The sequence below is a fragment of the Leguminivora glycinivorella genome, chromosome 2 (genome assembly GCF_023078275.1).
Source record: "Leguminivora glycinivorella isolate SPB_JAAS2020 chromosome 2, LegGlyc_1.1, whole genome shotgun sequence".
Lineage (NCBI taxonomy): Eukaryota > Metazoa > Arthropoda > Insecta > Lepidoptera > Tortricidae > Leguminivora > Leguminivora glycinivorella.
Window position 1 is genome coordinate 6,097,339 of NC_062972.1, and position 14,472 is coordinate 6,111,810.

The 14,472-nt window shown below is 41.7% G+C and overlaps 1 protein-coding gene across 1 annotated transcript in view; it reads right to left on the reverse strand.

Annotated features, from left to right (window-relative positions):
* Positions 1–2,130: 2,130 nt before the first annotated feature.
* The window catches only part of LOC125237818 (vacuolar protein sorting-associated protein 16 homolog), a 50,765-nt gene continuing 38,423 nt past the window's right edge, over positions 2,131–14,472 (reverse strand). The window contains exons 11-17 of the mRNA XM_048145017.1: positions 13,357–13,491; positions 12,531–12,692; positions 5,442–5,555; positions 4,869–4,974; positions 4,348–4,525; positions 3,729–3,929; positions 2,131–2,592 (exon numbers count right to left, since the gene is read on the reverse strand). Coding sequence (XP_048000974.1) covers positions 2,448–2,592; positions 3,729–3,929; positions 4,348–4,525; positions 4,869–4,974; positions 5,442–5,555; positions 12,531–12,692; positions 13,357–13,491 — 1,041 coding nt within the window. The 3' untranslated portion in view covers positions 2,131–2,447. The remainder of the gene's footprint in view (positions 2,593–3,728; positions 3,930–4,347; positions 4,526–4,868; positions 4,975–5,441; positions 5,556–12,530; positions 12,693–13,356; positions 13,492–14,472) is intronic.

A 14,472-nucleotide genomic window follows, 5' to 3' on the forward strand; every position in this document is an offset into this window, starting at 1 on the left:
AACATTTACTGGATTTATTTGTATGGAATTTCACTATAATTCAAGTTTTACCTAAAATATACTTTTCTAATGTTAGAAAGTCATCATTATCCATAAACGGTTGTGAGCGTAACAAGCATAGCTTAGGGGATAATAGGTGCAAATATCAATAAGGGCTCTATCGCACGAACATTTAGGTAGTTTTTTACAAATAACAAGCTTTTATATGTTGCTGTACCTACACTTGTAAATCTTTGTGCGGTAGAGCAATCTGTAATGGTAAAGACAATCAGACCTAATTTGGTTAGCAGCAGTTACTCAGACGAAACATTAATGTGCACTGTAAGACTATTGGGCGCATTGTAGTTTCGTTTGCGTTAAGGTATAAATATATTAGTATTACCATAGAGGAATAAGTAAGGGAAGAGTTGTAACTCCATACATCAGTAAATGCGAGTTATTTGTAGTGACATCTATTGTCATTCACTCGTCAATCACGCGCCAACTGCATGCTGCCAACGTAAATTATCAGTACTGCTACTTGTCAATAGACGTCACGACGAACAAAAAGTCTATTGCTCAACAATTTTTAGCTAATATTACAATAGTATTAATCAGTACTTTGCTTTCAATTACTTCAGCTTATAATATAAGGTGTAAACTGTTTTAATATTACATTTTTGGCAGACGCAATACTGTCGGCACCTAGTGTCGAGTAGCAGTACTGATAATTTACGCTAGTTGGCGCGTGATTGACGAGTGAATGACGATAGATGTCACTACAAATAACTCGCATTTACTGATGTATGGAGTTACAACTCTTCCCTTACTTATTTCCTCTATGGTATTACTTTAAAGCTGTGAACTTGACTTTCTAATTAGGTATGAATTTGATTGGTTACCAACTTGGCTAGTCGGTGGAAAATAATTTTCTCCTCACTAGCTCGGAAACACGTGTTTTGTCCTTTAATACTAGCGGGTAAAAACGCATTTTATCCACTAGTGGGTAAAGTAATTTGACCTTGAATAAAGTCAAATTAACTGCTTTAAAATTGATAAAAGTAGTGAATCTAGTAATAAAGATGATTTACCACCTGTGGAACTACTGAATGCAGTGATAAACGCATTTTTTGCGTTGTAGTTTCCTCGCTATAGTGAGGAGAAAAGTTTTGTGTTACACTCGGGTGCAAATGTATTTTACTTTTTGTGTGTTAAAAAACTCGCAAGTTCAGGATTCTATTCTTGAACCACTCGCTTCGCTCGTGGTTCAACTATAGAATCCTTTCACTTGCTCGTATTTCAATTCCACACTCGACGTTAAAATACAACTTTGCCCCCTTGTATAACAAATAACTATTACTCCATTCTTAACAAACCAACTTCAAAATTACTGCTGCTTATGTACTTATGTCGATTTCACTAAATGCAGATAGCGTATCACTATGTATGTCTAGTAATAAATAAATTACCTACATTATCCTATCTTCACGATAGACCTAATATTATAATTTGGTTTTTCTAAACATGACAAATAATAATTGTAACTAATCACTCAACTATTTTTTTTATATGAAATATCCATAGTATTTATTTAGAATGTGTGTTGCCAATGTGTATAAATATTATAATGTTGGGTTGCAAGTGTTTCATAACATAACTGATGTGTTAACAATGAAAATTTATAATTGTTATATATTTTGTCCTATTTCATTGGTTTCTAGTGTTTATATTGCAGCTTATAGAAAACTGTCATACAGATTTCATTGATGTTATACATATATTTCCAAGTAATAAAAACAGTAGACCCTGTAACCGAACCGACACTAAATATTCAAATAGTAGGCATGTGAACAAAATGAAAGCAGTCGACTTTTTAATTCATACGATTGGTAAATTGGTATGAAATTAACGCCATTTTTTTTAAAGTTGTCGACGCATATATTTCGATATTTGGAAACCCTTTCCGATGGGATAATGGCAACATATTTACGTACATTAAAACATGGCGTTTGCATGGTAAGGTGCGACAGTGATGAAGTGTAACTATTTGAACATTTACTGGACGGTTTCAAGCATTAATAGAACCTGTGAGTCAATGTCGTAAATTCATGAGTGTATTGGTGTTTCGGACATCATAAATAAAAACCAATCAGCCATAATATTGCATTTTATTTACATATTTACCATTTCGTATAAAATACTATAAATATTGAGAATGTAGTCTTAACTTAAAATTAGAGTTATACATACATCTTTGTTTAAACCTAGATATTTTGACTATTGAATGATTATATTCGACATTAGATTAGAATCGTATTAGGAGGGAACTATCAACCTACAGCATATTTACATTTCGTCCGGCAACTAATAACGCAGACAGACTAAAAAGGCGATAGGAAACCAAATAATCACGGGATTAAACCAATAGAGATCGTTCATAATTCCTGTATCATCATAATTTACTTGTGTTATTTCCTAGTGGCCAGCTGTTCTAGTAGCGCAGAGATTTTCTCGTGTTTGGTGGATTCGCTGAGCGGGCACTTGTTTTTCACGTAAAACAGGGCGTTCTGGTCCCTTTGCTCGAAGGCCACTAGCGCGGCTTCCTCGTAAAAACTGGAAAAGAAAAACAACCACGTAACGTAACTTCTACAAAGCGGGAATCAGTGGCGTCCCTAACCTAGGCAATAAAAAAGCGTCAATTACGAAAAGAGTCCCAAGCCCTCCTATATGTACGTACAGCAGGTATACATTTAAGCAAGTTCGGCTTCGGCCTGGCCAACCACATTTAGACCACAAGCTAGGAAACGTCCGTAAGGTCTATTTCGGTTCGCCGTTAAAGAAAACTTTCCGCTTTCCATCAGGCGGGACCAGTTTGCCACCGAGTTGGTTTTAAAATAATTTTTAAGAAAAAAAAACCGCCTTCCTTTGGGGTTCTGGTGATAAATACTTTCAAATGTTGGATTATGTTATCAATTCGTTTGTATATTTTTTAATGTTTGTTATTCGATATCTCCGTCATTTCTGAACCAATTTTGAAATCTGGATGATTCTGAAGTACTTACAGATGAGAATGATTATCAGAACGGAACTCTAACCAGGGGCGGCTCACTCTTCATCAGCAGTTCCACTGCACCAAATGTCACTGTTCTGGACGTAAGTGCATGCTGTTCTTATAAAAATACCAAAGTCACTATAAGTGTGCCGTTCAGATTTGAGGAGTTCCGTTCTGACCATCATCAGCAATTCCACTGCACCAAATATTACTGTTCTGGACGTAAGTGCATGCTGTTCTTATAAAAATACCAAAGTCACTATAAGTGTGCCGTTCAGATTTGAGGAGTTCCATTCTGACCATCATCAGGAGTTCCACTGCACCAAATGTCACTGTTCCGTACGTAAATGCATGCTGTTCCTTTAAAAACACCAAAATCACCATATGTATGCCTTTCAGATTTGAGGAGTTCCCTCGATTTCTCCAGGATCCCATCATCAGAACTGGGTTCTGAGAAAAATGGGACCAATCTGTATACATATACATTCAATCAAAAAATAAATTTTCAAAATCGGTCTAGTAACGACGGAGATATCGAGGAACAAACATTAAAAAAAAAAAAACATACAGACGACTTGATAACCCCTTCCTTTGAGATTTGGAAGGCGGTTAAAAATACGATGAGGAGGCGAAATGGTCCGTAGCCGATTGCGACAGATAGTATCTTAGGTACTGTATTAGTATGAAGCACACTCACCCAGCCTTGACGTAGTACTTGACCCTGATGTCGTCCTTGCACCTTGGCAGGTATTTGAGCGCCTCGTCGTTCTTGCGGTACTTGAGGCACGCGTCCACGAACGGCTCGTAGCCGACGGGGGACTTCTTGGATTTGGAGAAGCGGTCGAGCTCCTCCCAGTCGTCCTTCTCTGCTAGCGTTAGGATGCGCAGCCACCAGTACCTGGTAAATCGAATTATTTGTTACGTGTTTACAATGTTGTCTAGCTTTTTGTAGCGGCAAAAAGTACGGATTTCGTCCCATGCCACTATGCTTTCCCAAACAATTTAATTGTAGGTACATATTACCATATTAGTAGCTTTTGCTACGCATATTGTTGCTTATTTCTCGGGAAGTATACAATTTACGTATAGATTTTTTAAACACTGACTGCTGAAGTTATGGAGTGTGTACAATAGAGTCAGATTACACGTTCAGTGGAGACCAGTGGCCCGTTGCTCGAAAGGTACAAGCCTTGTATTACAAATGTGTTTCCATGACAACCCATACGATTTGACAGTTCGCGCACTTGTAATACAAGGCTTGTACCTTTCGAGAAACGGGCCCCTGCTATTTACATTCGTGTGAATTTTTCACTCACCTTCTGTCCGGCATCTTGTATTCGGAGCGCAGTTTGTCCGCGAGCTTGACCTCGCCCTGCTCGAGCAGTTTCTTAACGGTGTCGTGCAGAGAAAGACCTACGAAGCTCTCCCCGTACGTCTCCTGCAGGCTGGACTGTTGCTTGCACAGCTTGCGGGCGTCCTCGCAGATCGCCACTCCTGTGAAAACATGAATAATTGTGAAAATGTCTAGAACTGAGTTATCAAGTTTGGATCAGGCATGAACGCTTTAAAAGTATAATTGTGTTAAGTTAAACTGGCATGATTGCGTCTGGTTAGAAGTGACTTTTGAAGATATCTTCTGAAGGGAATGAAAATCTTGATCATAACGAGTGATTTTGTTACAGTATTCTGCGTTTTACTCCTGTATTAAGAAAATCTATACTTATAGATGGCCTTTTGTTCTTAATGTCTCTTAAACCTGTATACAAACAACTAGGGGTACTAGTCCAGGACGGTAGCATTTTTATAATATGTGGAAAAATAAAGAGCGTTTGCGTACCTATATCGTTCTTGGCCTTCCTATAGCACTCCCGGGCCGATATCAACGCAGCCTCCGCCTGTCCCGGCGGAGTGGGGCCGCATGCGTCTCGCACGTGCGCGGCGGCCTAGAAATTCATTGTACCAGGATAACATTGTGACATTTTACGTTTAAATCCATAGTTGCAATGTAACTTAACATTATTTAACCTTTTCGACGCCAGCAACTCCCAAAACGCTCCGCAGAAGCTCAAATTCAGCATCGTTCGTGTTTAAAACGGCATATCTCGACAGTTGAACCACGCTTCAAATAATAATGACTTTAAATTAAACAACATTTATTTTGTACATAGTTGCGGTGATGTGTGATAAAGTTGTGTCTTTTCTTGCCTAAGTGCAATAATGTGGATGTGGATTCTTGATACATAACTGGGAGGTTAGCCAGTTTAAATCACTAAGGACTACTTGCAGCAATAAAAATGGAGGGTTGACCCACCATTTTATATGGAAGTTCACAGATGACAGCCCACTAACCCTGAGTTAAGTGGTTGGTACAAGTGGGCCTATTAGTATTCTGGGTATTAAAATAACGCACCTGCGCGGGGAAGTCGTCTTCTTGCACTAGAACTTTCCGCAGCGCCTCGCGGTTGTGCGTGCCGCAGTACTTGATGTATAGTGCGTGCGCTAGCGGGAAACTGCGGATCGTCAGCTGAAATAAAACTGTTATGTATACGGGTTTACTATCTGTGCATTAAACGTCAGTCTATACCGGATCGTCTTGTTTCATTGACGCGCCTACCTACTTACCACTGGCGAACGAGTATTTTAAATTCGATCGACGCGTGTGATTTTTTCCCTTTTAAAAATGCCTTTTGGGCACATTGAGTGTTTTAATATCGGTAGCAGTAATTGGGACGCATATGTTAGACGTGTTGAACAATATATTCAAGTTAATTCAATTGCTACTACATTGAAAGTAGCCACGTTAGTGACGGTTGTCGGGCCAGAATGTTACGAGTTAATGTGTGACTTGTGTGCACCGGCTAATCCAGAAACCAGGACATTTGAGGAACTTGTAAGATTAGTGAAAGAACATCTCGAGCCTCAAAGGTCCGAGATAGCGGAAAGGCATGTGTTTCGACAAAGAACACAGCGGCAAGGTGAAAGTGTGCGTGACTACCTTCAAGCATTAAAACATTTAGCAAAAACATGTAATTTTAGCGGCTGCCTTGAGGTTTGCCTTCGTGATCAGTTTGTTTCGGGGCTGTTCAATGAAGATATGAGGTCCAGGATATTCGCAGAACAGAATGTTGACTACAAACGCGCCGTGGAGTTGGCGTTGGCCCTGGAGGCGGCGGAGCGGCACGCGGCGACCGCGTGCGCGCCGGGCGCCGAGGGCGCCGCGCTCCCGGCGGCGGCGCCCCCAGCTGCACAAGGGGACGACGGCTTGCATCGTTTCGGCTCGGGCGCCGGCGCTGCCGCCGCGCGCGCTAAAACCAACCAGCGCGTCTGCGGCCGCTGCGGCAAGGCGGGGCACGGCGATGGCAGGTGTCGGTTCAAGCATTATACGTGTGACACTTGTGGACAAAAGGGTCACCTAAAGGTAATGTGCAAAGTAAAAAGTGCAGTTAGTAGTGGTAACGGCAAAACAAGAAGACAGCTACATTTTAACTATGACAGCGATAGTGATTATAGCGAAGATAGTGCTTTCTATAATTTAGTAGCTAGCAGTGAGGGGGACGAGCCATATTATGTGTCTTTAAAAGTAGGAAACGTGACATGTTATTTTGAAGTAGACACGGGGAGTAGGATTTCAGCCATTTCCGAACGATTTTATAAAAAGTATTTCTCGGATATACCAATTCAAAATCCCCAATTAACACTTCATTCGTATATTGGTAGCCCCATTAGGCCATCTGGCTATTTGATTGTCGATGTCGTTTCGGGCGATAATGTAGAAAAACTGAAATTGTATGTATTTAAAAACGGGGGACCGCCATTGATGGGTCGAACATGGATCAGAAAGTTAAAATTAATATTTCCTTGTCATAATCTAGCTGATGACGATTCAATGGCGGGGACCTTGAAAGATGAGTTTCCGGAGGTTTTCGCAGATGGGTTGGGAACTTTTAAGTCAGAGTTGCGTTTGCATTTAAAGGATAAAACGCCGGTGTTTGTGAAGGCGCGCGCGCTGCCGATCGCGCTGCGCGAGCCCGTGGAGCGCGAGCTCGAGCGCCTGCAGCGGGAGGGGGTAATCTATAAAGTCGAGCGGTCCGACTATGGCACGCCGATCGTGCCAGTTGTCAAGTCTAATGGTAGCATTAGATTGTGTGGTGATTATAAAATCACTATAAATCCATTATTGAAAGATTACCACTATCCGCTGCCGCGGATCGAGGACTTGTTCGCGGCGCTAAGGGGCGGCGAACAGTTCACAAAACTAGACTTGTCAAATGCGTTTCAACAATGTTTATTGGACGAACAATCTCAGCCGATGACGGCAATAACCACTCATATAGGTACATTTATGTATAAGCGTGTTCCGTTTGGCATTAAATGCATTCCTGAGAATTTTCAGAAAATAATGGAAGAAACGCTTAGTGGTTTACCGTCGACGGCTGTTTTTGCAGACGATATTTGTGTCACTGGCAAAGACAGGCCAACTCATCTAGCGAATTTAAGGGCGGTGCTACAAAGGCTCAAAGATAACGGTTTACGCATAAATTTTGGTAAATGCGAGTTTTTTTAAAGACAGCGTTACATATCTTGGCTATAAAATTGACAAATATGGTCTACATACAGACGAAAAAAAAATTGAGGCCATTGTAGCAGCCCCCACTCCAACTAACGTAACGCAATTGAGAAGTTTTATTGGACTGGTTAATTTTTACGCCAAATTTTGTTTAAGCATGAGTGATATATTGAAACCTATGTACGATTTATTAAAGAAAAATGTGAAGTGGGAATGGGGTAACGACTGCGAAAGGGCATTTACAAAAATTAAAAAAGTGTTAAGTAGCGCTCCGGTACTAGCACACTACGATCCGTCGCGGCCACTAATCCTTTCAGTTGACAGCAGCGCGTACGGCCTGGGGGCGGCCCTGACGCAGCGCGGGCCGGACGGCTGCGAGCGGCCGGTGTGCTGCGCCTCGCGCACGCTCAGCGCCGCCGAGCTCAACTACTCCCAGCTAGATAAGGAGGCCCTCGCTATTGTGTTCGGAGTGACTAAACACCACCACTACTTGTACGGTAAGCGTTTTATATTACGTAGCGACCATCACCCGTTAAGTTATATATTTGGTAAACACAAGGGAATACCGGTGACAGCCGCCAGCCGCTTACAACGTTACGCCGTCAAATTAGCGGCATACGATTTTGAGATACAGTTTGTAAGGTCCGCTCAAAATTGTTTCGCAGACGCTCTTTCCCGCCTTCCTCTAGGATCGACCGAGGATCGATCTAGAACGAAGTGTCGTGAAGAACTTAGTTACCTACATTTCATAGAGGACAACTTTCCGCTGAGTTTTAGAGATGTGAAAACTGAGACTTCGAAAGATCCTTTACTATGTAAAATATATGGGTATGTAATGTTTGGTTGGCCATCTAACGGTCTAAATGAAATTGAAAAACAATATTTTTCTCGAAAAGAAAGCTTACACATCGACCAGGGGTGTCTCGTATGGGGATACAGGATTGTGATTCCCAAATCCTTACGTGAAAAGATTTTAAGAGAGATACACGATGGACACCCAGGTATCGTAAAAATGAAGCAAATTTCCCGTAACTACGTGTGGTGGGAAAACTTGGACGCCGACATCGAGCGCGTGGCGCACGAGTGCTTGGCGTGTCGCTCGCAGCGGCCCGTGGCGCCGGTGGCGCCCCTGCACTCGTGGTCGTGGCCCACTCAGGTATGGTCTCGTCTACACATGGACTTTTTAGGACCATTTAATTCTGACTATTATTTAGTAGTTATAGATGCGCACTCGAAGTGGATTGAAGCGGAAAAAGTAAAAACCACTTCAGCGCCAGTCGTAATTGAGCATCTTCGGAAAACGTTTGCTCGATTTGGATTGCCAAAAAGAATAGTCAGTGACAATGGGCCTCCGTTTTCATCTTCGGAATTTGCCACATATTTGTTGCGTAACGGTATCAAGCATACTTTGATACCTCCTTATCATCCGGCCAGTAACGGGGCCGGGGAGAACGCGGTACGCTCAATAAAACGCGTATTAAAAAAGGCACAATTTGAAAACGAAGACCCACATGTCGCACTTAGTAGGTTTCTCTTCACCTATAGGAATGCAGAGCAAACTACAACCGGGCGAGAGCCCGCGGTCCTCATGCTGGGCCGGCGGCTGCGCGGGCGGCTGGACCTGCTGCGCCCGGACACCGCGGAGGCCGTGCGCGCCGCGCAGCTGACGCACGAGAGGCGCGAGGGCGCGCGCGCGCTTCGCGTCGCCGACCCCGGAGATAAGGTATTATTTAGAGACTATTCAAAGGCGGGGCCTAAGTGGCAGGAAGGGGTCGTGACAAAAAGATCAAGTCCTGTTTCATATGAAGTTAAAACCAGCGATGGGCGCATGCATAAGCGTCATGTCGACCAAATTTTAACAAGTAATAAATCAAATAGTCTAAGGAAATCACGCCACTCGCTCAGTCAGTTACTTGACGAGTCACCGATGTCTCCTAATACAACGTCCCCGAGACCTCTGGACGTCTTAGATACAGAGGAGTTTTATGATAGTGAAGCGGCACACTCAGCTGAGCCAGCATCGCCGAGGTCGCCCCCGCGCTCGCCGCAGCAGGTACCGGTACCGTCCGTGTCAGGACCTGATCGTCGTAGTCCTCGTTTAAAGCGCAAAGCTGCTTTGAAATGCCTAGAAAGGTTACAGAACGCTTAGCTGCAGTCGTTGCCCTTATAATCACTTATATCAATACATGTCAGTCATATCAGTTTTCCAAACGTATTCTTACCTAACTAATCTAACAAGTATCGCGTAATAAGGTATAACATAAATAAACCTGTACTGTTTAGATAATTCAACTTAATTTTAAATGGTATTCAATAAATGTACCTAATGCAAAGCAACCGATGTAAACAAACACCTAATACCTACTAAGATAAGAACATCAACAAGAAAATATTAGACCCATAAAATATGTTCCTTCAACTTAGAGTCAGTAGATTTAAGGTTCAATTTTAAATAATTATACGTTGAGTTACTTTAGGAATAACTAATATTCCTTTATTTGTAATATTTATGTTTTGACCTTGTGTCATTAGTAATAAGGCATATACTTAAGTACATGTTCCTTACTCCAATGGTTTTGTGGTCTGTTCCAGTGCATATTGTTTACGACTAGATTTCAACATCTGTTTGTTTTATCTTTTTATTACTGGCACCTACTTAGACGTAATACCTATCGAAAATGTTTTCATAAATGCTACTTACTATTTAAGGTAAGCATTAAACTATGTAAAACCTAAGTTAGTTTTCGTAGTTCTTATCAATATTTTATGTAAACCTTACACTTACCTAATAGTAATACCTACACGTGTACTTTCGTGTTATACATATGTGCCAAATATAAATCTCTAATTTTATTAGTAATATAATTAAAAGGGGGGAAAAGTGTTATGTATACGGGTTTACTATCTGTGCATTAAACGTCAGTCTATACCGGATCGTCTTGTTTCATTGACGCGCCTACCTACCTACCAAAAACGTACAGTTGTTTTAATTTAAATCAAGCCAGTTAGACATTTGAAAGTCAGACGGCGAAAGAATATGAGGCGCCTCGGTAGCCCGGCTACCGCAATTATTTAAGGCTGCTTTCGAGAAAAACGTCAAAATAATGTAAAATTTCTAGTTTTAGTCGGTGAAATACTACACTTTCCGCTATCTAATAGATATATTTAATTCAAGTTTCAATTAGAGCATCTTATTATCTTGATACTTATCAGACTGGATTTTAGAAAACTTACTCACTAAATTAATTACGAATTTTTCTCTGATGCACGTTTAGGAAAACCCGTATAGTGCTGGATTAGTCGATCTTATTTGTAAAATTTGGACAATTTGGAATACTGGTAAATTTATAATACGTGTATCATGTACATACTACAAACTTCTCAGGCTACATTTTTATTATAAGGTTTTTAAAAAGAGTAAACAAGGCTAAGACGAATTCAATTTTTTTCAGAAATTAAGTGATAATTTATTTGAAAATCTACATCACATCGGAGTTATTTTCGTAAAAAAATAATCTGCAACGTTTACTTAAATTGCTCTTATGCCTTAGTGATTATAAATTTCTATTATATATTTTTGGCAATTTTTTGAAAACGAGCCTTCCCCGTCACAATTATTGCCACTTCTGGACATTTTCTAATATTTTGTTAGACCAAGTAGAAAAAGTTCCATAATATGTTATTGTATTTGTAAACTACTCGGAAAGCTCTTTAATTTGATACCACACACCAGGGATGTAACGGATGTGGTTTTAACGGAACCGGAAGCGGAAGTTTTGAATTTAGTTTAACGGAAGCAGAAGCGGAACCGGAACCAGAAGCGGAAGTTATAGATGTTAAAAACGAAATGAAAAAATACCACATAGGTATAACATAAACCAAAACTACTTAAATTACCTAGAACTTTTAGGTGTTTACTGTTCAGCCTGTAATTAGCAGTTTGTAATCAGCCTTTAGGCCCACTTAGGTTTTAAAAACGAAAAGAAAAGTTACCTGATATTTTATCTTAAGTATATCATTCATTACAATCCAAAAATTTAAATCACTTTGAACTTTAAGATGTTTAGGTAATCACTAAAAATCACACAAGAATCCTTTTAAACCTTTAATTATGCCGTAAAAGGTTTTAGAAACGAAAAGAAAACTTACTCGTAGGTAGTATAATACAATCCAAAACTAACCAGTAAAAATTATATGTGTAATTGTTAGCACACAATTAAATTTTTAAATTAAATGGAGTGATTATAAAAGAAGTAAACTGTATTTAATAAAGCTTAGCAGCCTTATCTCCCGGCAGTTTGCTTCTAAGGGGATCGTAGATAAGCCCTGTACCACTGAATAGTTGTTCACTCGCTACTAACTAGGTGGACAGGACAGGACAAATATTGGCGCGCAATGGAATGAAGCGATTGATGTTTAGTATCGCAGCACGTGGCAAGCGGAGAGATAAGCGAATGACAGGTATAGACCTGTTGGTCTTTGATGTACGCCGCTCATGTCTCACCGTCGCGCTAGGTTCCGACATCCGCTATAACTTCCGTTTGAAAAATAACAGAACCGGAACAGAAGCGGATGTGTAAAACAAAACGGAAGTTCCGCAGAAACGGAAGCAGAAGCAGAGCTCCGTTACATCCCTGCCACACACGGTATGATTAAGCGCTCGGTTGCGATTTCACTATTTTTCACATGAAAGCCCTCTTAAACGAAATTGAACTTTACGGACTGGTACGGAGTCCCGCGTAATTCCCTATTTTATTTCAAATTAACTTAATAGCATTGGTGAAGCTGATGGATGTAGCCGTTATTGGCGTTCTTGGCAAGACTTTCTGATAACGGCTTAAGCTATCAGTGGCGGTGTTTCTGCTGGCCCGTCTTCAACTTCATTCCTTGCACACAAGATGCAAGTCACTCCTGCCTGTATTTCATACTGACCTCGAACTCGTGCTTGCCCATCTTCTCCTTCAAGTGCAGCAGTACTATATAGACGAGATCTGTGTCGCCGCTAGCCGTAGCCTTGAGTAGCGCCGTAGGGCCCTCGCCCAGTTGTAGCAGTAAAGGCACTTGGAGTTTGCTGTGACTTTCATACTCGAGAATCTGGAAATTAGATATTTGTTATAAATTAATCAAATATCGTTTACTAGGAGGCAACTAGAGTCCGTATCCTTACATACAACCTAACATAACAAGTTGACCTGTAGTGATTTGGTTCAGGAAAGAAACTACTGAGCCCACGCCAGCTGAGCTCAAGATCGGCCACTTGAAGCGTTATTTTGCAACAGCAGGCTTACGTCACTCGTTCGCGGTCGCGCGTTAAGTACCTACCCGCTAGCAGTTGCCTCGAGGTAACAAGTTGCCGAGGTGCGCCACGCGACCGCCTGTGTAGTCGCGTGGCACGTACCTACTATTCTGAGTTTTACGTAATTAGTATTAGTTAAATAAAGCATAGGTATTTGTCATTTTGCGGGCAAGTGAAGGATCTGTTAGGCCCCGCGCACACGGAGGCAACAGTTGCTCGGCGACTTTCGTATTTGTATGAAAAGTTGCGTCGCCTCGTGTGCGCACCTTCATACTAGCCCATAGACCGAGCGACGGAGACAAAACAGTTTTGTCTCCCGTCTGTGGGGGCCCTTACGTTACGTGTAACTTATTAATAATCTGTGGCAGCAGTGCGTGCGAATCGTATGTGTTCGCAGACCCAGCCACAAAAATGCACGGTTCCATATGAATTCATGATTTTTTTGTATATTGGGTGGTTTACCTTGATGGCGAGTGCCTTCCGCCCCTTGTCGGAGGCCTTCTTGGCGATGGTGGTATAAGAGATTCCGGGCACGTTGCGTAGCTTCTCTCCGATCTCTCGAGCGGCGCTCTCGTTGTCCAGGTGGGGTTGTGTCACCTGATGTCATAATATTAATTAGATTTTAAACTATATTACTACGAATTCAAAAATATTACGTCTAGACTAGACAAGGAATATTTGATAGTCGCTTTTAGTACATTGCAATAAGTAGGCACACTCAAAGGTTTTGATAATTTAATTATGATAGATGGTCCATAGAATTTCATACGTGAGAGCGAGAAGATGATATGTTTATTCTCTCTCTCACATATGAATGATAGTGACATGCCTAGACACTTGCACAGGCGCCGCCTGGCGGGATATCAAATAATCAATCAATCAAAATATTCTTTATTCAAATAGGCTTACAATAAGCACTTTTAAATTGTCAACAGTGTACAATATTCATCTCATTCTAAATATCAGAGCAATTTATTGGTGCAATAAACAATAATAATAATAATAATAAGCCCCCAGGGCAGCTTGTGGCGAGCTGAATGGGAAGTGGCGTCCCTTGGGTCCCATGCCCCCGAGAGTCGGTCAGGCCCCTCCCTCCGGCTTGCCTTCACTGGCCGGCCGGAGTGAACACTGAGCAGGGACCGCAGGACTCTCACCTCTGGCTTGCCTTAACCGGCCGTCCAGAGTGGGGTGCCAGAGCTATACGCTCGCAGGGTGGAAGTGAAATATGCATAAGACGCGAGTTGGCACAGTGGCTGTTGCGTACAGACTGGGTAGAAAGCGGCGCACACCTCTCCACACCCTGAGCCGCTCACGCTATGTTGTGCCCTTGCCGCTCCGTGCGAGCGGCCGTTTTCGGGGACCCATATAGTGAGTTGGCTAGTCACCGCCTGCCTATTTTTTCATGTTTTCATAACATATGATCAAGGCAGGTGCCATAGTCTCCCATAGTACCGGTTACAAGTCCACCAGCAATTCAACCTAATAGCCCGGTTTCTTTTATTTACCTTTTTCTTTCAATAGCTCTACACTAACCGGCGCTTGTCCTTGGGTGCATTACTATAGTGCGGACAGGGATAA